This window comes from Saccopteryx leptura, chromosome 1 (assembly GCF_036850995.1).
Source record: "Saccopteryx leptura isolate mSacLep1 chromosome 1, mSacLep1_pri_phased_curated, whole genome shotgun sequence".
Lineage (NCBI taxonomy): Eukaryota > Metazoa > Chordata > Mammalia > Chiroptera > Emballonuridae > Saccopteryx > Saccopteryx leptura.
The window spans coordinates 177499650-177521658 of NC_089503.1; the positions used below are offsets into that span (position 1 = coordinate 177499650).

The 22009-nt window shown below is 37.2% G+C and overlaps 1 protein-coding gene across 2 annotated transcripts in view; it reads left to right on the forward strand.

Annotated features, from left to right (window-relative positions):
* The window catches only part of AHCTF1 (AT-hook containing transcription factor 1), a 77722-nt gene that overhangs the window by 49713 nt on the left and 6000 nt on the right, over positions 1-22009 (forward strand). The window contains exons 22-33 of one of the 2 annotated variants that reach the window (XM_066381554.1): positions 154-298; positions 377-508; positions 1198-1342; positions 1774-1924; positions 2132-2239; positions 5476-5668; positions 7684-7887; positions 8542-8938; positions 11089-11212; positions 13455-13534; positions 16730-16938; positions 18380-20198. In XM_066381554.1, coding sequence (XP_066237651.1) covers positions 154-298; positions 377-508; positions 1198-1342; positions 1774-1924; positions 2132-2239; positions 5476-5668; positions 7684-7887; positions 8542-8938; positions 11089-11212; positions 13455-13534; positions 16730-16938; positions 18380-20198 — 3707 coding nt within the window. The remainder of the gene's footprint in view (positions 1-153; positions 299-376; positions 509-1197; positions 1343-1773; positions 1925-2131; positions 2240-5475; positions 5669-7683; positions 7888-8541; positions 8939-11088; positions 11213-13454; positions 13535-16729; positions 16939-18379; positions 20199-22009) is intronic. The other variant, XM_066381564.1, reaches the window with a different exon arrangement.

Genomic DNA, 22009 nt, shown 5'->3' on the forward strand with positions numbered 1-22009 from the left:
CATTAGTATACTTCATCATGCAGTGATTAGTAATCAATAAAATTAAGTACTCTTAAATTACAAAGTGTCTTTGAGAATCTTTAGGTGGATTACTGGTTTTGAATATTTTAAATAGTTTTTCTGGAACTAAACTTTGATAAATACTGATTTCAGGTGCATGATTGAGGCCTGGAGTTTACTGCGACACCATTCTAACAAATTGAATATAGAGGAGTTACTAAAGCACACATATCAAGTCTGTCAGGAAATGGGCTTAATGGAGGATTTACTCAAGTTACCATTTACAGACACTGAGCAGGTAATGGCTTATCAATAAAAGCTTGTGAGAAATTCAGGATATGTTCATAGCTTACAAATCTGTTATGTTCTTCCCTAGGAGTGTTTGGTGAGGTTCTTGCAGTCCAGCACCAGTGTACAGAATCATGAGCTTCTTTTAGTTCACCATTTACAGCGTGCCAACTACATCCCTGCTTTGAAACTGAACCAAACTCTGAAGATTAATGTTATGGTATAAACTTGTTTTATTATGGGGGTCAAGAGAATAAGGAAAACTGGTGAGTTGGTTATCAAAGTGCTTGTAGTTTGGTAACCAACCACTGGGTTTTATGTAAATTTGAGCTTAGAAAATCCTCTTCTTACCTTCTATAGTAGAATTAGGAATTGGTATTATTACTTACCTAATTCTTTTATATATGCCATTTCTGTTTAAGTATCTGCCTATAATTTTGCCAGACTAATGACTTTACTCCAGGAACATGGGAGGATGAGGTAGAGGACAGCAGGAGAAATTATATGGTGCAAAGAGCATAGATTTTAGGGATCAGGCTGATTCTCATTTTGCTGTGTGCTTGGAACATACTTTCTGTGCCTTGTCTCCTTGTATGTAAAATGGTATCTCTTTGTGAGGATGTACAGAGATGTGTAGAAGCTTAGTAAATAACAACTGGTGTTTTCATTAGTTGTGAAGAATCAAACCTTGATGGGAGGAACTTCGAATTATTGATGGGTAAAGTTTAGTAAAGTATGAGGTATATGAGGTATGTGTATATGAGGTTCTTGGTTTGGAAGAATGGGTATGTAGGGAGGAGGAGGTATTCTTGATATTCATAATTGTATTTTAAATGGTAAATATGTAAACATAGCACCTAATATGTTTGAAGATTAAATTCTTAACCAGTTATGATATATGTTCAATAGAATGATCATGATCCTCACTTGCGGGAAAGATCAATGGCTCGAAATTCTTTATTAGAGCAGTATGGGAAAGTTCTTCCTAGAGTCCATCGAAAATTAGCCGTTGAACGAGCTAAGCCTTACCATGTTTCAACATTTATTCGAAAAGGTAAGATTTCATGAAATATTACAAAATATTGAGTTAGAGTAGATACTGATTACCTTTTGCAACCACTGCTATATTTTAGCTCACTTTTGCTTTGAATCACTATAGTGGTGCCTTTTTTATTGGCCATTCTACTACAGGAAATGTAATGCTTTCTTGGAAGTTTTTACAGTTTAGTAATATAATAAAAAATGAAAGAACTCTTTTTATTTAATTTGAAGATTCTTATCCAACTTTTAGAGAACATGTAGAATAATTTATCACCATCTTCCTAAAAACCTAAATTGTTAAATTTCTGCAAAGATGTTGTTAAACCAAATACAGTATTAACCAAATTCTTACCTTGTGATGTTTTCCAGTCACTCTTATATTAATGTTCTGTTAAAGTCCTGCTGTTAGAGATGAAATTATATCCTACATCCTTTATATTACAGTTTCTCGGCCCAAACCATTATCTGCAGTTCCAAAGCAGACTGTACTAGGGACTGTGTTAACAAGATCTACTTTCATCCACAATGTGTTATCTAAAATTGGAGAGGTTTGGAAAAGTGATGAACTGAAAATTAGCACCTTAGCCTATAATAGGTATGTTTTTCTTACACTGTTCATACTCATACTCATGTTACTTGTTCATCTTTCCTGGTTATCAGCATTCATAAACAGTCCAACCTTAGAGGTGATTAATATGTAAAAAGGAAAACTTCTATGTTGGCTACTTTCTTACAAGAAATTTTTAATTTAAAGTTCCTTGTGATACATAATCAAAAGTTAACATTTTTATTTTCTTTGTAGTAGTCCTAAAATAGAAGGACCACCTCCTGTGGTATCTTTCCCAGATCCAGAGCTGCCTGGGGCATTTTTTGGAACACCAATTTTAAAAGCATCACAAAAAGTTTCTAGGTAAGAATTTATTAAATCACTTTTAAGACACAATGTTAGAGAATAATTGCACTAATTTTTAATTATCTTTAAAATTTTACAAATAATTTAATAAATTTTACATCAGCTGGTAGACTACTTAGAATTTTTGCTTTATGATTTCAAACTGCCTAGAGAAAAGAAGCAAAACTTTATTAAAATCCTGAGCAAAATAGATTAACTTGGCTTTCTTTAATCTTGGTGATCTATAATCAAAGGGTTTTTTTAATAGTCTAATTTTGGTTGGCATTAGTGGGTAGTATGTAAATTTAATGGATTTTGATTAGTATATATATATATGATATGATATGATATGATATTAGTTTTTGTTTTTAAGTGAGAGGAGGGGGAAATAGTGATTCAAACTTCCGCCAGCACCCGACCAGGATCCACCCAGCAACCCCCATCTGGGGCTGATGCTTGAATCAGCTGAGCTATCCTTAGTGCCCGGGGCTGACATTTGAACCAGTGGAGTCACTGGCTGCAAGAGGAAAATAGAGAGAGAAGGAGGGAAAGAAGCAGGTGGTTGCTTTTCATATGTGCCCTGACCAGGGATCAAACCCAGGACATCCACATGCCTAGCTGATGCTCTGTCCACTGAGCCAACTGGCCAGGGCCTTGACTAGCATTTCTTTTAATGAAATAGAATAGGATGAAATCAGTGGGCACTGCATACAGTAAGCTAAATGCTGTATTTTATTTTTTATTTATTTTTACTCAGAGGAGGGGAGATAGAGACAGACTCCCCTGCATGTGCCCAGACTGGGATCCACCTGGCCAGCGCACTAAGGGGAGATGCTCTGCCCATCTGGGGTGTTGCTCCATTGCCAGCAACTGAGCTCTTAGCACCTAAAGCAGAAACCATGGAACCATCCTCAGCACCTGGGGCCAGCTTGCTCCAGTTGAGACATGGCTGTAGGAGGAAAGGAAAGAGAAAGAGAAGCAAGATGGGGAGAGGTGGAGAAGCAAATGGGCGCTTTTCCTGTGTGGCTTGACTGGAAATTGAACCCGGAACATCCACATGCTGGGCCGATGCTCCACCACTGAGCAACCTAGCCAGGGCCGCTAAATGCTGTTTGACGTAATTTATATTTTGTGTATGATCTGCAGTGTGTTACTTATTTGGATCATGGTCAAAACAGTGAAGAAATCCTAAGGTCTAATATAATAATTAATACTTTATTTAGAAAATACATTTTTTTTGCCTGACCAGGCAGTGGCGCAGTGATCAAATGTTGGACTGGGATGCGGAGGACCCAGGTTCGAGATGCCATCCCAAGGTCACCAACTTGAGTGTGGGCTTATCTGGTTTGAGCAAAAAAAAAAGAAAAAAAAAGCTCACTGGCTTGGACCCTAGGTCGCTGGCTCGAGCAAGGGGTTACTCGGTCTGCTGAAGGCCCACAGTCAAGGCACATATGAGAAAGCAATCAATGAACAACTAAGGTGTCGCAACGAAAAACTAATGATTGATGCTTCTCATCTCTCTCCTTTCCTGTCTGTCTCTATCTATCCCTCTCTCTGACTCTCTCTCTGTCTCCGAAAAAAAGAAAATAAAATACATTTTTTCTTGATCGTTTTTTAGTATAGCATATTAAGTCTTGTTAGTATAAGATCTTGTTGCACAGACCCTGCTTTTGAGGAGCAGTCCATCATAGACACCTAAAATATAAATGTTAGCACAATGTAAGGCATTTACAAAATATTTATTTGGGATAAAAATATATAAGTAAACAGTTTACAAATACAGAATTTGAATACAAATGAGGTAGAGAAGGAAAAGAAGAATTAGAACAGGTAACAGAAAGAAATGTCGAGCAGACTGATTGGATATTTGTGTTTAATGGAAATCTCAAAGCTGTGCTTAATATAGAATAACAAGTGGGAAAGACCCTGTATTAATGTATTAAGAAAATGATTCTTGCCTGATCAGGCAGTGGCACAGTGGATAGAGCGTTGGACTGCGACTCGGAAGACCTAGGTTCAAAACCCTGAGGTCACTGGCTTGAGCATGTGCTCATGTGGCTTGAGCACGGGGTTGCTCGTTCTGCTTTAGGGCCCCCCCTGTGGCAAGGCACATATGAGAAAGCAATTAAGGAACTAAGGTGCCACAATGAAGAATTGATGCTTCTCATCTCTCTCCTTCCTCTCTGTCCCTCTCTCTGTCTCTCTGTCACACACAAAGAAAATGATTCTTATAAATATGTCCCTAATGGTTAATAAGTTGGATCTTAAAGCACCTATTATCTCTGTTGGTCTGCCCCTGTAACTGTGAAAATCTCATCTGAACATAAAGGATAGAATGACAGGGAAAGGCACAGCAACTGGAATTTTTTATTTCTGGGCACCAAAACATGCTGCACTTTCCTAGTTCTCATCAGGGTCACATAGACATTTTGGGATAGTGATGGGTTATTGTTTTTCTGTTGCTAAAAAACATAAGCATAAAATAGACTGATTTATTAGGAAATTGGGAAAGGAATGACTTCCTATATGGTCCACCAGATAATAGAACCTGAAAATTTTGTTTTCAGATTTTAATGATTTTGCAATTTAAGTTTTTAAGCCGTTAGGCTATGCCAGCTTAATACAAGGCATCAACGAGATCAGTCATATCCTCTGATATGAACTGGGTCCAGGGCATTATAGAATACTGTTCAGATTCCATGTTTGTCACTACCCTCATTAATTTGGAAAAAAAAAAGTGTTCTGTTTTGATGGTGAGTCTAGTCTTTGTTGTGAAAACCGTGAAGGTAGAATAAACCAGTTTTTGTTATGTGCATCACATGTAGGTGAAAGGACGGAATTTTTAAGTGTTGATGAAAATTAATTGTAGCAAGTGGATTGCTGGGGAAATATTGCCCTATTTTCCTTAATATTTTAAATTATTAGCAGTTCATTTTTATTTGAAAATACATGCATGGCACAGAGTGGGGTTCAGTAGATATTGATAAAAAAGGAGGGAGGACTAGAATTCCTTTATCAGTTGTTAACTGGAATTCCTGATTTTTTTTTTTTTGCTACTGAATTAAATTTCTGACATTTTGAATATGCATTTCATTAATGCACTTGACTAAGTGTATATATTTTATGTAGTTACCATATTTACCAATGAATGTAGAAGCCTGAGTATTAAATGGAACACTGAATTCTTTTGTTTCTTTAGTATGAATAACTAAGTTGCTGGGATTTTTCTATTCTTATGTGTGCTCTCATTACAGATTGCTGGATTTGGTTGTTTACCCTGTTCCCCAGCTTTCTCAGTGTTTGGGGTTTATTCAGCAAAGCCCCACAAGACTTCCTTTATCCCTAACATCCAGTTTATCACCACTGAGTTCGCAATTAAAAGGTTCACTTCACAATACATCCAGGGCTTCTGAATTACATTTACTTGAAACTCCTGCAATAGTTAAGGTGAGTACTACATACCTGCATTCATATGAAGCTAAGAAGCTAATATTTTTTAAGGAGGTAGGAGAAATAAGCTATTTATAACTGGTATTTCTGGATAATCAGTGGGTTTTTTTCCAAAATTGCTCCAATGGAGCCTTGGCTACGGGAGGGGAAGATAGAGACAGAGAGAAAGGAGAGGGGGAAGGGTGGAGAAGCAGATGGGCGCTTCTCCTGTGTGCCCTGGCTGGGAATTGAACCTGGGACTTCCACAAGCCGGGCTGGTGCTCTACCACTGAGCCAACCTGCCAGGGCCTTTACATATTCTTAAATAGACTTTACTGGATTCACCCTTTTTGCTTAAGTAGCATTATACTCAAGATTAGTAATTATATTGTTGTCCTTAAAGTAATGCAAGGCTCTGTGTGGTCATTAGAAATTGGCCTGTATCCTTCAAAAAATGCTTTCACATTCTTGGGTTTGCTTTTTTCTTTTTTAAATTCTATTTCTGATATCATTTTGCTGTTCCTTTATCAAATGCTTTTTTTTTTTTAGTTCTTAGGCTTATTTATTTTAATTTTGACTTTCAGTGCAATTATAAACTGTTACTTTCCTACTAACAGATAATTTGTCTTTAAATTGCCTCCATTCTCTCTAACAAATTATTAACAGAGAAACTACAAAACCAAATTTATATTGACCAATAACAGTGGTCTTTTACCTTCATATTGTCCAAATGTTTCTACATATGTTGTCCTGGAGCTCCTTGTCCAATGTTCTAGATATAATCCCAGAATCTTCTTTCCTTTTAAAAATGTTTTAAATTGTTTCTGGATACCCAGCATTTGTAGTGAGCCAGGGAATTTATTTTTCAAGTTATTAATAAATGTATTTTAGTAAATTCTCATCTTAAAAAAGTTATTTAAAAAAGTTAAGAAGGTTAGTAAGGTTTTGATCCTCATATTTAATATGCAATACAGCATTTCAAACATTTTTTTCTTTTAACAAAAAATCAAGTTTTATATTGTCTGCAGGTAGGTTAAAATGAAATTAAATCAGGATAATTTTATACTTGCTTCCAAAAACAGTCTAGGAAAAACATCAATGTAACCTTGTAACAGATTCAATAATTTAATGGGATAATTTATTAGTCCTTTAGAGAAGAAGTTAAGTGAGGGGATTATTTTTACTAAATAGTTTCTATGCTAATTATTTTAACAATAAATCCTAATTATTTTTATTATAAAAATTCTCTGAGTATTTATTATAAGGAATTTAGGTACTGTTGGATTCTAAAACATTAGTCTCATTTAGATTAGATTGCTATAATTAAGCTAGGTACATACAGTTCATCGCAATACATGCAGTTTATTTTTAAGTTGACTTTAAATTGGTAACATAAGCAAGACCTTTAGAATGATTATGAATAATACACTTTTATGTTTTGTAGTCTTAGATATAGAATGCTCTGAATAGAATTTTATATTTTCTTTTTTTTTTCTTTTTTTTTTTTTTTGTATTTTTCTGAAGCTGGAAACAGGGAGAGACAGTCAGACAGACTCCCGCATGCGCCCGACCGGGATCCACCCGGCACGCCCACTAGGGGCGACGCTCTGCCCCTCCGGGGCGTCGCTCTGCCGCCACCAGAGCCACTCTAGCGCCTGGGGCAGAGGCCAAAGAGCCATCCCCAGTGCCCGGGCCATCTTTGCTCCAATGGAGCCTTGGCTGTGGGAGGGGAAGAGAGAGACAGAGAGGAAGGAGGGGGGGGGGGGAATGGAGAAGCAAATGGGCGCTTCTCCTATGTGCCCTGGCCGGGAATTGAACCCGGGTCCCCCGCACGCCAGGCCGACGCTCTACCACTGAGCCAACCGGCCAGGGCCGAATATTATATTTTCTAATAATGTGTAATAAAACTTTGTATTGATTGGTTTTATTGGAGTTGAGAATACAGCCACCATTGACTCAGTTGATCCTGTCTGTCCTTATGTATGTGCCTTTTGTAAACACTAATGGCTATTCACATTTACTCTTTGTCATAGAAAGCTAAAACCTTGGCCATGTCAGTTACTTCCTCTGGATTTGCAGAGTTCACTCCTCAGTCCATCCTAAGGTCTGGTCTTCGATCAACACCTTTAGCGTCTCCCTCTCAGTCACCTAGAGGGTCTCTTACTCCTCCTCTACGACTTAAAGAAACTAGAATTTCATTCATGGAAGAAGGCATGACCACAAAATGGATTGCTGGAGTAAGTTTGATATATTTAAGACAAAAAAAGACTTAAAACTATATTAGCTCCTACAAGTAAGAAGTTAGATAAATCAACTTAAATCATGTTACTATAGATTTTTATATACAATCTGACAGATGGGAAATACTGGATTAGTTTAGAAAGAAACTAGGATATTGACTACACCAAACCCATCATTTACAGGTGAAGAAAGTAGGGCTCAGAAACACCAAGTGAGTTGTCTATAGATAACTATTCGGTATCAAAATTGGGCATATAATCGACTGATTTTTAGTTGATGAATTTTTTTGTTTGTTTTTTAACCTATATTGTTTTTGTTTTTCTTACTAAGTTCCTAATTGGTTGTCCTTTTAGGAAGGTATATCTTCAGAGCTCCACTGTGGGTTAATAGGAACCCATTTGATTATTGGTCAGTCTTGAAAATACTGATTTATTTATTAGGGAAACATAAACCAGGAAGTTTGTCCTAGTCTTCACCCCCACCTCCATAATTGTGTATGTGAATAGATTGAATTTAGAATACATGAATTCTGAGAAGAGAATCTGGGGAAATATTGAACATGGAAAGGGTAGGTATAATTGGGATGGACAGCTTAGACTTGACTGTGACTTTCTACTAGTAAAATTTTTTTAAAACCTTTTCTTTAACAGGCTGCAGAGGATGGCAAAACAAAAGTATTTACCAGCGTCCCTTTCTATAAGTGTGGACTTCCGGGAGAAACTGAATGGCTGAAGAACAAATATAAGACACCGTTTTGCCTGAATAGCCCTGAAATGGACCATCCAGAAATGGATATGAGGTCGCAGAATACATCTTCACAAAGTTTGGAGAACCTGGATTTGAACAAAGAAAATAGCAATGTTTCAACTGGATCAGTGGAGTATCAGGATGCACAATCACCAGGAGAGTTTGAATATGTTTTCATGGCCTCTAAGCCAGCGAGCTCTTTCACTGAACTGATTACTAATTTAACTGAAAAAGGGAAGGACAGTGATAAAGATGTGTTTGAATCAAAAGTAACTCCTCTAGACCTAGAGAAACAAATGGGTAAGAGCTCATTTCCAAGTATTAAAAAGGGCCATTGATGTTCCTTATTTATTTATAAGAGAATGTTTTTCACCATAAGAAAAGCATTGTGATTAAGTAATTATCTGTTTCAATACACACATCTTATTCTTTCCACTTACAAGTAGGTGTGAAATATGAAAGGAGAAAAACATATGTATGTTCTCTTTTTTTATTTGGAAAAGAAGAGTAATGTTTAAGGAAGACTGTCAGCTCTCATTGTTATTTAAGGCCTTTTTATAGCTATGAGAAATAATACCGATTTAGATAAGATTGCTATTACAATTTTTAATTTATTTAGCTTTTCTAAAAAACCACTCTGAAGCCAGGAAGTTTATCCTGCTCTCCAACCCCACCTCCAAAATAATCACTGGACAATCCAAATTAATGTACAAAGGCCCATGAATTTATTGTTTTTATATTTATCTATCAAGAAATTTTTAAGCCCCTAATGTACGTTCAAGGTGTGCTAGGTATTGAGGTATGTAAAGTGGACACGCTACCTGCTCACGTATAATTGAGTCCAGTGGACTATGTAAACAAACAGGCACTTACAACGTAGTCGGATAAATGGTATGCTCAGGCAGTGGTTTTCAACTGCCAGTCAGCCAGAAATTTCATGCTGGTCCACAAAAGAGTTAACCACCCTGATGTTGTGTGAAGATGACAGTCTAATCATTGGTTGAAAACCACTGTGGTAGGGGACATAAAAAGGATTAGGGGATAACCGGGAAGGGGCAAGAGTAGGGTTAGTGGGCCAGAACACTTCATTTTTGTTTTTTACCCTTGCACAGTGTTAACAAGCTTATTTAAAGGTGATTACTAACTTTAAATCTGTCAAGCCAAATACTTTCATGAAAATCTGGGTCATAGTGGTTTCTTTTGGGAAATATTTTCTGCCTGAGCTGATAAGGTTTCTTAAAGTGTGAGTCAAGTGAAGTTTGGGCTACGATGTCTTTATTTCATAAACATAAGTATTATTAAATTGCTCTAAGAATTTAGGACTATTCCTTTCTTTTTTCTTTTTACATAACACTTAGTTATTCATTGATTGTTTCTCATATGTGCCTTGACTGGTGGGCTCCCACTGAGCCAGCGACCTTGGGGTCATGTCTGTGATTTCACGCTTAAGCCAGAGACCTCAGGGATTTGAATCTGGGTCCTCAGTGTCCCTGGTTTGTGCTCTCTCCACTGTACCACTGTCTGGTCAGGCAGGACTATTTTCATAAACAGTGTATATCTAGAATTTTACATTAATCTTTTCATGTTCTGTGTTCCACTAAAATATTTAAATGGTAACTGTTAGGTGAAGATTTTCATGGCAGTATCTTTGATATTCCTAAAATGATTAGGCAATCTCAAATAGATATTTTTATTGTTTGGGGGGGTTATATAAGACAAATTTTAGAGTGAAATATGCTAGATTTGAATCTACTGAGCTATTTAACTAGATTTGTGACCTGAGATAGGTAGTTATAACTGTGTTTGTTTTTTCACCTTTTTTTTTTTTTTATGACAGAGAGGAACAGTTAGGGACAGAAACAGGAAGAGAGAGAGATACGCATCAATTCATAGTTGTGGCACCTTAATTGTTCATTGATTGCTTTCTCATATGTGCCTTGACCCCGGGGCTTCAGCTGAGCCAGTGACCTTGGGGTCATGTCTATGATCCCATGCTCAAGCCTGTGACCTTGCACTCAATCTGTCGAGCCCGTTTTCAAGCCAGATGAGCCCGCGCTCAAGCTAGTGACTTCAGGGCTTCGAACCTGGGCCCTCTGTGTCCCAGTCCAATGCTCTATCTCTGGTCACACTTATTTTTTCATCTTGAAAATGGGGCTAATTGTACTATCACTTGGAATTTCAAGGCTTAAGTGATTTGATACATGTAAAATATGTGTAGCAGTGCCTGTTATGCCAAAAGTGAGAAGTGGTACATTAAAGGGGGGGGGTGTCTTGGGCTAGACTCAAGATTTAGAAGGAACTGTTGGCAGTCTAATGTCAAGGGAGTGAACCAAAACAAAAAAAGCAGACCTGACAACTCATTAAAAAGTGGTACTCCAAGACCATGAGTATTTGCTAAACATTTTAACATAAGTAGTTATAATAAATATTCTTCACTGTATGGTTTGCAGGCACTTTAGAAGAAGCAGAGACAAAGGAGCTCTTTGCTGCAGAGGAGGCGCTTCCAGTGTTCAATCACATGAGCCCAAGTCAGGGGCCTGAAGCATCTCTGCATGTACCATCAACCCACGAAGGGTAAGTGTATAGAGATCATTTGAAATGTTGATAATGTTTAATGAAACTGTAACCCAGTAGTAAAATAGTCTATGCATAAATCGGCTCTTACTTAGATCTTTGACATTGCCATATTGGGTAATGTTTTCTGTTATGAAAGAAGTTCATTTATACAATTATGGGCTTATTTAGTCGTTATTATCAAATCTTAGAATGATACTAAACATTTCCTGAATATACAAAAATATACTTGATTGATTGAATTAGGTCCTTCTGTTGAAGACCTAAAGTGTCACAGCCATTCAGTCCTCCATGCCCTTCCATTTTCAGTGGTTTCAGGATGATCAGGTGTGTTTCCTATATACAGCACCAAGGTGGAGTGTAGGGAAATGGCTCAGAGGCAGTTTGATTGATACAAGACTCGAGCAAAGTTGTCAGTTTTTAAACTGATTGATGACTTGAACTGTTGTGCTCCCTCCCGATTCGTTTATCACTTGTACATTTAGGAGCTATATTAGGTGATGTAGGGCAGCACTACTAAAGCAGGGTCTGGCTGATTGATGCATTTCCAGTTTGTGGTCCACAACAAAATAAGCGGCTTTTGTTAAAATATAAATCAGTACACCACTTCCTATGTTGAAAGTTAGTTGAACTAGTAATCAGTGGAGTAATTAATTTCACCTTTGACACAAATTGCAAGACTGGATATGTTTCACATCAGCATTATTAATGACAGTAACACCATTATAGAGGATACCAAAAAAGTTGGCAGCTTCAATTAAGTAATAGTAAGAATAATTTACTAAGCTTAACCCACATAAAATATCTTTTAAGACATTGTTAATGGTTTACTTTATAAATCCTGAGAGTGACTTCATAAACCACTCACAGAAATCAGTATCATAGTAGTCACCTCTCATTCAGTAAACTAAATCATACGCTTCTTTTGTGAGAGATCCTAATTAGCTGGAATCTTTGCCAGGCTTTCTTGGAAAAAGTGGGAGAAAATAATATGAAAGAATTATCCATGTTGATTTATTCTGTTTTTGTTTTTTTTTCCTTTTTTTTAAAATTAAATTTATTGGGGTGACAGTAACATAATTATACAGGTTTCTGGGGATTTTTTTGTGTTTTTCTTTTTTGGTGACAGAGATCAAGGGACAGGCAGGCAGGCAGGGAGAGAGATGAGAAGTATCAGTTCTTCATTGCAACACCTTAGTTGTTCATTGACTGCTTTCTCATATGTGCCTTGATCGGGGGGGCTACAGTAGACCGAGTGACCCCTTGCTCAAGCCAGCAATCTTGGGCTCAGGACTGGTGAACCTTGCTCAAACCAGATGAGCCTGCACTCAAGCTGGTGACCTCAGGGTTTCAAACCTGGGTCCTCGGCGTCCAAGTCCAGTGCTCTATCACTGCACCACCACCTGGTCAGGCTTTTTATTTTATTTTTTTAATTTAATAAAAACATTTCTTGCAGTGGGTTTGATCGATACTTTTAACAGTTACGTGACAGAAAACTTTGTGGTCATCGGTGATAAACTAGGTTGGATATTCTGTCTGGGCAAGCTAGTTCCTTTGTAAATATAAACTAATTTAGTTGTTGGTTCTTCTTACTATACATTGTGATTGAGATTTACAGATGTATCTTTAAGTTGCTTATAGTCTATATACATGCTTTTTCTAGAACTTTATTTCCCATTTTTAAAAATCAGTGTGGTTTAGATGGATTTGGGGGAAAGGCCAGCTTAGAACAGGAAGGACTCTTATCAGCATATTTCCAGAACTTAACTTAGGATGTGGATTAGTCAGGTCCCATGGGGCTCCGTTCTCAGTCATTTATCATGCTCTTTACCATTAGCAGTAAAATACTGAGCCTGCTTCTGAGGAGATAGGAAATAGTCCATAATATTTGATAGGCTTATTAGAAAGTGTGGTCACAGGTTATTTAAAAATTGGCATAAGTGTAATTTATACTGGCCAACATTTAAAAATGATTGTACAGGTGCTTGTAGTTTAAGGCCATACCATATTGCCAGCAAAGAAAATATTTAGAAAATGGGAAAAACAAATATAGTAATACTTGTTTCTAACTTCACCTGTAAATTTTATAGTGCTATTCAAAATGAACTTGCCTAATATTAATTTATCTAATCCTTGGTTTTCATCAGCAAAGTGACAAGTAGGAGAGGGAGTAGAGTTAAAGCATGTTAGCATAGATGGGATCGTCTCATGCTCTAAAGGATTTTTTTTTCTGTTTATAAAGGCAAACTCTCACCCCAAAGTCCAAGGTACCAGTTTCAGACGAAGTATCAGTTGAAACCTGCACCTCTTCAAGTCAAACAGGTAACAGTAAATGTACTATTTTGACTCTAGAATTATTTCATTTTAGTGTTCTGAATAAAGAGTTCTAGTCTTAGAACAAAGGAATCTATTATCTAGATTTTTATTCTCTCAACCTTTTATTGCTGGTGTGTTTGGTGTCTGGAGGTGTTATCAGCTATCACAACAGTGGGTTGATTATAAGGCACTGCATGATCCTAACAGTGGAAATCTTACAGTAGTTTTTGTGGACATACTTTCCTTCATTACATCAAAGAAGAGCAAAGTAGATTACCAGACTGCATACCTGTTTCTTGATCTTCTGGGACTCGTGTCTATACAGGGCAACTTCCTTTATATTCTGTTTGTGATCATTTAAGACCAAGATTGGCTTTTTATTATTAGAAAATAATCATAACCTGACCTGTTTTGGCACAGTGGATAGAACATTGACCAGGAAAGCTGAGGTCCCAGGTTCAAAACCCCAAGGTCACTGGCTTGGGGCCTCCCCCACCCTCAGTCAAGGTACATATCAGAAGCAATCAATAAACAACTAAAATGATGCAATTACAAATTGATGCTTCTCATCTCCCTCCCTTCCTCTGCCTGTTTCTCTCAAAAAAAGAAGAAAGAGAGAGAAAAATCAGTCAACAAATGGCTGAATTTACTCCAGGGAAATTAACAAATATATGGAATTAATTTTTTTTTCTTTTTAATCCAAATTGCTTTTTGAGTGCTTCCTATCAGTGCCTGGCTATACCGAGATGAGGAAGATACATTTTCCTTGGTGAGTTCCCAGGAGGGCTGCCTGTGTCCAGAACTTGTCCAAGCATTTTAGTTGGGCCATACTACTATGTTGTGGTGTTGGTGCTCTCTGACATTAGAGCACATGCTCTTTATTATACCCTTTTGCTCATCATTGCAAATAGGGCTTACTTAGAACAGGCTTGAATAGACCTGTTTCCACCTCCCTCCCCCCAGTTAGGAATGTAGTGTGTTTATTGTAAAATAACCAAGAGAAAATAGTCTGACATGTAAAATAAAAATTCCCATAACCCTATTTAAAGAATCTACTGTCAATAACTTAAAGTGTCTTTTTTCTGAAATTTTTTTCTATGTATATTTCCCCCCATATGTTGAAAGGAGAGGTGTGAGGTGTAAGTTTGGTAGCCAGAGAAGAGGTGCTTGAACCAGAGTGGTTGGGTTCATAACCCAGGTCTGCACTTACTGTGTATAAGACCAGGCTGTACATCTGCTTATCTATAAAATATTAAGAGCTTTAAATGTTAAAAGCTCAGTGATATAAATTATTACCAATTATTATCAAAATAATTTTTTTCCACCTAATATGTTCGACATTTTTCCTTGTCATTAGTTTAGATTAACTTTGTCCTTTTTAATGGTTATAATAGTATAGATGTTCTGTGACATGCTTAACTATTGAACATTTAGGCTGATCACCATTTTCATTTTGTTCTTTCATTCCTGAAGTCGATATTCTTTTTTGTGTGTGTGACAGAGACAGGGACAGATAGGGACAGAAAGGGGGAGAGATGAAAAGCATCAATTCTTCCTTGCGGCATCTTAGTTATTCATTGACTGCTTTCTCATAATGTGCCTTGATGGGCAGGGTGGGGGGTTCCTCAGAGCGAGTGACCCCTTGCTCAAGCCAACAACCATGGGGTCATGTCTATGATCCCACACTCAAGCCATCGACCCTATGCTCAAGCTGGTGAGCCCACATTTAAGCCGATGAGCCCGCACTCAAGCCAGCGATGTGGGGGTTTCAAACCTGGGTCCTCTGCGCCTCAGCCTGGTCAGGCAATATTCTTATATGTACATATCTTTGCACGTTCTGTGGCAGTGTTTCTATTAAGTAGAATCCTAAACATAGACTTGCCGGGTTAAGGAAGGACTTGCCAGGTTAAGGAAGGCACAGATTATTATTAATATTTCATTTGTTTTCTCCAATGAAGATTGTTTATGCTTTCATACACTGGTGATTGGGGGAAAGTGTGTATTTTCCCATTCCTCTTTGTCAACTGACAGGTGAAAAGCTTTTCATTTTGTTTATAAGCAGTCATTGTATATTAGGGATACTAATCCCATTATCTATTAAATGTGTAAAAATGCTTTTTTCTAGTTGGTCTTTTTATTTTAAATCTTTATATTGATTTTTGTTAGACACTAAAGGATTTTTAATTTAAAGTTTTGTGTCATTTACAAACTCTTAAATCCAAAGATGGCCTGCAAGTTCTAATGACATAAAATTTTGGCAAAGAGGAAAGTGAAAGGAGGAATTTATTTATTTTTTACTTTTTTTGTATTTTTCTGAAGTTGGAAACGGGGAGGCAGTCAGACTCCCGCATGCGCCCGACCAACCGACTGACCGGAATCCACCCGGCATGCCCACCAGGGGGCATTGCTCTGCTGCAACCAGAGCCATTCTAGCACCTGAGGCAGAGGCCATAGAGCCATCCCCAGCGCCCGGGCCAACTTTGCTCCAGTGGAGCCTTGGCTGCGGGAGGAGAAGAGAGAGACAGAGAGGAAGGAGAGGGGGAGGGGTGGAGAAGCAGATGGGCGCCTCTCCTGTGTGCCTTGGCCGGGAATCGAACCCGGGACTCCTGCACGCCAGGCCGACGCTCTACCACTGAGCAAACTGGCCAGGGCCAGGAATTTATTTTTAATGAGCCTACCCCCAAGTATTAAGTGGTGAAGTATATTTATGGCCATTTGGGTGCTTTCTGCTGAGAGAGATACCTGTCTCCCAGCAGGTCATAGCCAGATTGCCTCCCTCGTGTGGTTCTGTTCTGTACAGTTTGCCATTAACCTGGTGAACGTCGTCATTTCAGGCTAGCATAATAAGGAGCAAATACCTGAGCTCCTCAAAGTGTTGATCATGTTGATGTTTCACAATAAGTGTAAACATTTATATTCCAGTTGAGAAAAAACAATGTCATTTTTAAATATGTAATTTATCTAATGTTTTTTATCTTTGTGGAAAGCACATGTATTATTTAAGCTGAATAACTGGATCCTGAAGAAACAGGATTAGTGTGTAAATCCCCCTGGGCTTTTCCCCTTTAACATCTTAAAAAGCAATATAATAAATAGTTTGTCAAGAAAATATTCTTAAATGCAGTGTGCCCTTTTTTTCCTCTGTTGCTTCCTAAATAGTGTATATATCATTTTTTTCAACTTAAAACATTTTTCTTTCAGCTGTGGCCGATGTTCTTGGTGATAGTGGAAGCTCTGGGCTCAGTATCTCTGAAAGTCCTATTGTCTCTGAACATAGGCTTGACCAGAAAACAGCAGCGAATTTAAAAGAAGATGATGATATAGAAGTTGATATATTAAAAGAAAGTATCCACTTAGCAGAAGAAAAGCCTCGAATTTTTGACGATTCGCCTGATACTCAAGAAGTTCATGTAAAAAAAATTAATTTTTTCATTCTGTCAATCTTTGTTTTTTATTAATTAGGTTTTAAACCATAGTTCAACCTAATGTAGTCATTTATTTTATTGATATATAAGTACCTCTTTGTAAAAATCTGTGTTTAAAAAGTGTATAAATAACTTTGTGGGATATAAAAATACATCTTTTAAGAAATTGTCTTTCTTAACCAAAAACAAAAAGGCTATCATAAAGAAGTCAGTGTTTTAACAATTTTAATTTTTGCTTAATATCTGGTTCAAATGAAAGGTTTAGCCATTAGAAAAAATATACTGGCTACTCCAGAGACAAGTATGACATTGCAACTATTCAGAGCATATATTTGAAAATAATTGAATATTGTTAAATAGAATTTTTATCCCATGCATACTTGTGGGAGAATGTTAGTCACCTGATTGAGGTTGAACTCCTATACGTTGACTTATGGTTTCTAAAAATTCTACCAGTTCTCATCCTCAACAGGCAATTTTTATATGATAAATGAATTTGAAATGAGGGAAAACCAACTGTGACGTTTACAGAAATTTTGTCTAGTATTTTGAAAGTTTCTTAACTCATAAAAATGTCATAGTTGTCCATATTTATTTTCATGAGTATTCTCACTGTGAAATAGATGGATCAAGTCCCTACTCCTTTAGCTGGGAAGCTTAAAAACTCTGGGCATGGTATAAGTGGGAATCCTCATTTCTGGTTATTTCCAATCTTTCATCTCATTGAATGTTTGGGGCGTGGGAAAATGTCATTGTCTAGGTGGGTGGCAATGTTCTATCTTCTTGGTCAGGAGATCTCTCTGTTACTTTCTACCTCCTCCTTTTTCTCCCCTTCCCTTACCAAAAGGTAAATGCAAGGACCATTCCTTCTTCCACCAAACCCTTGCAGGAGAGGTACTGAACTTGAAAGCCTTAGGAATTTCATGGTTTATGCAGCCCCAGCAAAGGGAAGAGGATTGAGTCTAGCCCAAGGGAGCTTATGTAGGTGACTTCTTCTTCAACCTTATGGGGATCATGCTGTTTAGAAAAGTGTGATTAGGAAGTTTGGGTGTTGTTTTTCTCCGGTTAATTTTTTCCTTGGGTGAGACTAGAGTAAGTCCTTAATGCTTCTCACAACTGTGAGCATCGTAGTAATTTTCAGGGTTCTGTTAAGACTGTCTGTTTTAGCCAGGGAAATGTGGATGTTTAATTCCATTCAGAATCTCTTAAGTCTTTTTCGGTCTAGTTATTTTGACTGAGAAAGTCTGATTGCTTAAGTGGATATTTTATAAAGTAAACCCTTAAGTATATGCCATGTCAAATGTAGTTTATACTAAAATTCCTACACCAAGGATGAGATGGTCATTTTAAAACATTGTTTTTTAGGTTAAAATAAATACATATATTAAAATTCTCTAACCAGTCTCATACCTTTAACTCATTTTAGGTGATTGAAAATAAAAAGCTTGAAGTTGAAGATTCAGAACAAGAGAGTAAGGATCTCTCATTTAATGAGTATCCCTCAGGAACTCTTAAGCTTCAATATAATTTTGAGACCATAGAACAACAGTTTTGTGACTTACCTGATGATAATAAAGACTCTGCTGAGTGCGGAGACATTTCTGAAGTAGATGGGGAACTGTTTGTGGCTCAGAGCAACTTTACCTTGATATTGGAAGGTGAAGAAGAACTTGAAACGGGTGATGCTACAGTATCTAATGTGTTAGCTAAAGCAGCTCACACAGCAACTGAGTCAAAACATGTATACACTGGGGAAAATGGTAATTGTGGACACGTTGCAGATATGCCTGATCAAGAGTCACAAAAGATAGAGACATTACCATATGTGCCTGAACCAATTAAAGTTGCAATTGCTGAAAATTTACTAGATGTAATTAAAGACACAAGAAGTAAAGAAATTACTTCAGATACAAAGGAACCGTCCATTCATGAAAACATACCTTTAATAAGCCAAAAGGTAATACGTTCCACAAAGTTAGTCAAATCGACGTTTAAGACTGTTCAGGAAACAAGTACAGTGACTATAAATGTTAGCCAGGTTAATGACATGATTCCATCTAGAATTCGAACAAGAAGATGGCATGTCCAGAGCCCGGATGTCAAATCAGTGCAACAAGAAGACTCAGCAGTCATTGCTACTCCTGAGAGGCTAGGGTTTTCAGTTACAAAGAAAAGCAGAAAAACAAAAGAAATTTCAGAGGCTTCTGAAAGTGCCTTTTCTAATGTCAAAGGAATGTCTCAGAACCAGGAAATACCTCAAAATTCTGTTACTCCAAAGAGAGGAAGAAGAAAGAAAGACATTAATCAAGACATATTAGAGAATATTAATTCTGTGGAACATGAATCACAGGTTACTCCAGGTAGGAAATTGAGAAGTTTGAGATCATTTCAGCTCTCAGAACCAGCAACCATGGGAACTTCTTTTAGAAAAGATGTTAAGCTTTCATCTGTTTCAAAAAAGACTCCTAAGAGAATGAAAATATCTGTAGAAAATCAGGAACGTGTTGAAATTGTAAATGATCTAAAAGTTAAGAAAGTAGCAAGTCCTAGCAGAAGTACTAAAATACTGAGACGTACAAATTTAGAAACTTCTGAGGATATAGGACATGAACAAGATGGAAGGTCCAGTGAACAGCAGCTGCCTATTGAGCATAGTAAAAGGGTTCAAAGGAGAGACATTAGGGCATCAGATTTTCGAGAAGACTCTAAACTTGACTCATCCCAGTTGACTGTTAAAGCAGAATTTGATATGCCTGCTACACCTAGGAGACGTGGTAGACCAAGAAAAGTTGCTCCATCAGAAGATGTGGGTTCTGAGGCTATTAAGGAAGAGAAAAGTCCCAAGAAGAGCAAAGCTCTCAGCATCCAAAAGAGATCTACAAGAAACACCCCAGCAAAAAGTGAAAACACTGGTGTTGGAAAACCCACTTTGGAAAAATCAGTTTTAGTGCCAAATGAGGAACTTAAAACAGTGATGAGCTCTAAGAAAAAGATTACAAAAAGGATTGAAAATCAAAGCCAGAAACGTTCATTACGCTCAAAATCAGAAAAACACATAGATGAATTGATGCACAAGGAACCTAATGACAGAGAAGAAAAATTACTTGCCAAAACTGCTTCAACCAAATTTTCCCGTAACACAAGGACTAGATCTAGCAAGGCCATCTTACTGCCAGACTTTCCTGAACCAGAAAATGAATTTTTATTTTCTCCTCCTGTGTCAAAACGACCAAAGAAAGAGAAAGGTACTTTTATTTCTTTTCAAAGCATAGTTTTTATTTTATTCAGTCTTCAGCTTCAGAATTGTTCTAAGAATGATTTAAGGCTCTAATTGATTATTTTTTCTAAAGATTTGTAGTTACAGGGAATTTCATCCCCTACTAAAACAATTTTGATTTTTTAATAGTACAATTTAAAGATTTTTATATTTTAAAGTTTGAGATTCAAGAATTTCCTGATTCATTGTAACCTTTTAAATTCTAGAATGCACTCGACTTAGGTTTTTTTTATTTCTTTTTTTTTTTTTTAGAATAGTATCATTTCTCTTTATTCTGCCTTTGTATCCTAAGTGACTTAATTTTGGTTCTCCCTGAATAGAATGAGCATTTTTAATCTTAAGTCATGGTGTTTGGCCCTTACCCCAAGGGATAGCCATAATCTCAAATTGTTTTTAAAGGAAACAGCAGAATTTTATGGATTACAACACAGAAATATTTAAGTCCATATTCTGCTTCCCATAAACAGGCCTGGCTACATGGCCACCTCTCTCAGGACCACTTATGAGTGCAGGCCTGTACTGTTGGGTTGGCACAACTTAGACCTTCTAAGCAGAGATGATGTTTCTTTCACAAGGGTGAAAATAATTTAAAATCAGGTATACATAAAGTATACATATAGATGTACAATCTACGCTATTAAGAATTCTTGCGGGGATTTATCAGAGAGGGAAGCAATTAAGAAAAATGGTCAAATGGTGAAAATGAAGAAAAGACTCAGACACTTGTGCAGCTGAGTAGATCCCGTTATGGTTAGTTCTTTGTAAAGGTGATGAACGTGGTAATGTAAACAAATGTGGTTATGTACTCATGTCGTGATTTAAGATTTGAATTTCAGCAAAAGAGCTCAGGACTTAACGTGGTGACTTGGTTGTTTTATTTCAACTGTTTTAAACCTTTGCATGTATTTTTAAACACATTAGAAGTGTTCCTGTATAGTTTGCTTCTGACTTGAGGAAAGCCAAGAGAAAGATAAGCCATTTAAAAATCTGCAAACTGCCCGACAAGGCGGTGGCGCAGTGGATAAAGCATCAGACTGGGATGTGGAGGACCCGGGTTCAAAACCCTGAGTGCGCCAGTTTGAGCGTGGGCTCATCTGGTTTGAGCAAGGCTCACCAGCTTAAACCCAAGGTTGCTGGCTTGAGCAAGGGGTCACTGGCTCTGCTGTAGCCCCCCGGTCAAGGCACATATATGAAAGCAATCACTGAGAAACTAAGGTGCCGCAACAAAGAATTGATGCTTCTCATCTCTCTCCCTTCCAGTCTGTCTGTTCCTCTCTGTCACAAAAAAAAAAAAAAAAAGAGAGAGAGAAATCTGCGAACTGATATATTCAACATTCAGTTTGCATAAACCTCTTTAAATATTTGAATTTTTGAGGAATGATACCATTCTTTAAAAAAAATTATACTTATGCAGTCATTTGTTATATTTATGTATATGGCTAGGAAAGGCCCCTTTGCCGTGGAATTGACTATTGTCCTAAAAATGATTTGTAGTTGTAAGGGGTATCCCCCAATTTTTTAAATTCAAATCTTTGGTTTTGGTAGTACTGTGTATATTTCAGTTTCTCCATGGTGTGAACAATGTGGTTATACCTTTGCTTTGCATGGTGGAGAATGAAATGACAAAATACAACATTTTACCTAACTTACTTAGCCTGCTCTATTCAAGTTAAAATGGAAAAAATACAGCAGTGAAAGTGATGGAAGAATGCTGTAAGATCATTCTTTTATACTTTCCTCATGACTCAGGCAATGTATATAAGTAAGTCATTTTGTATG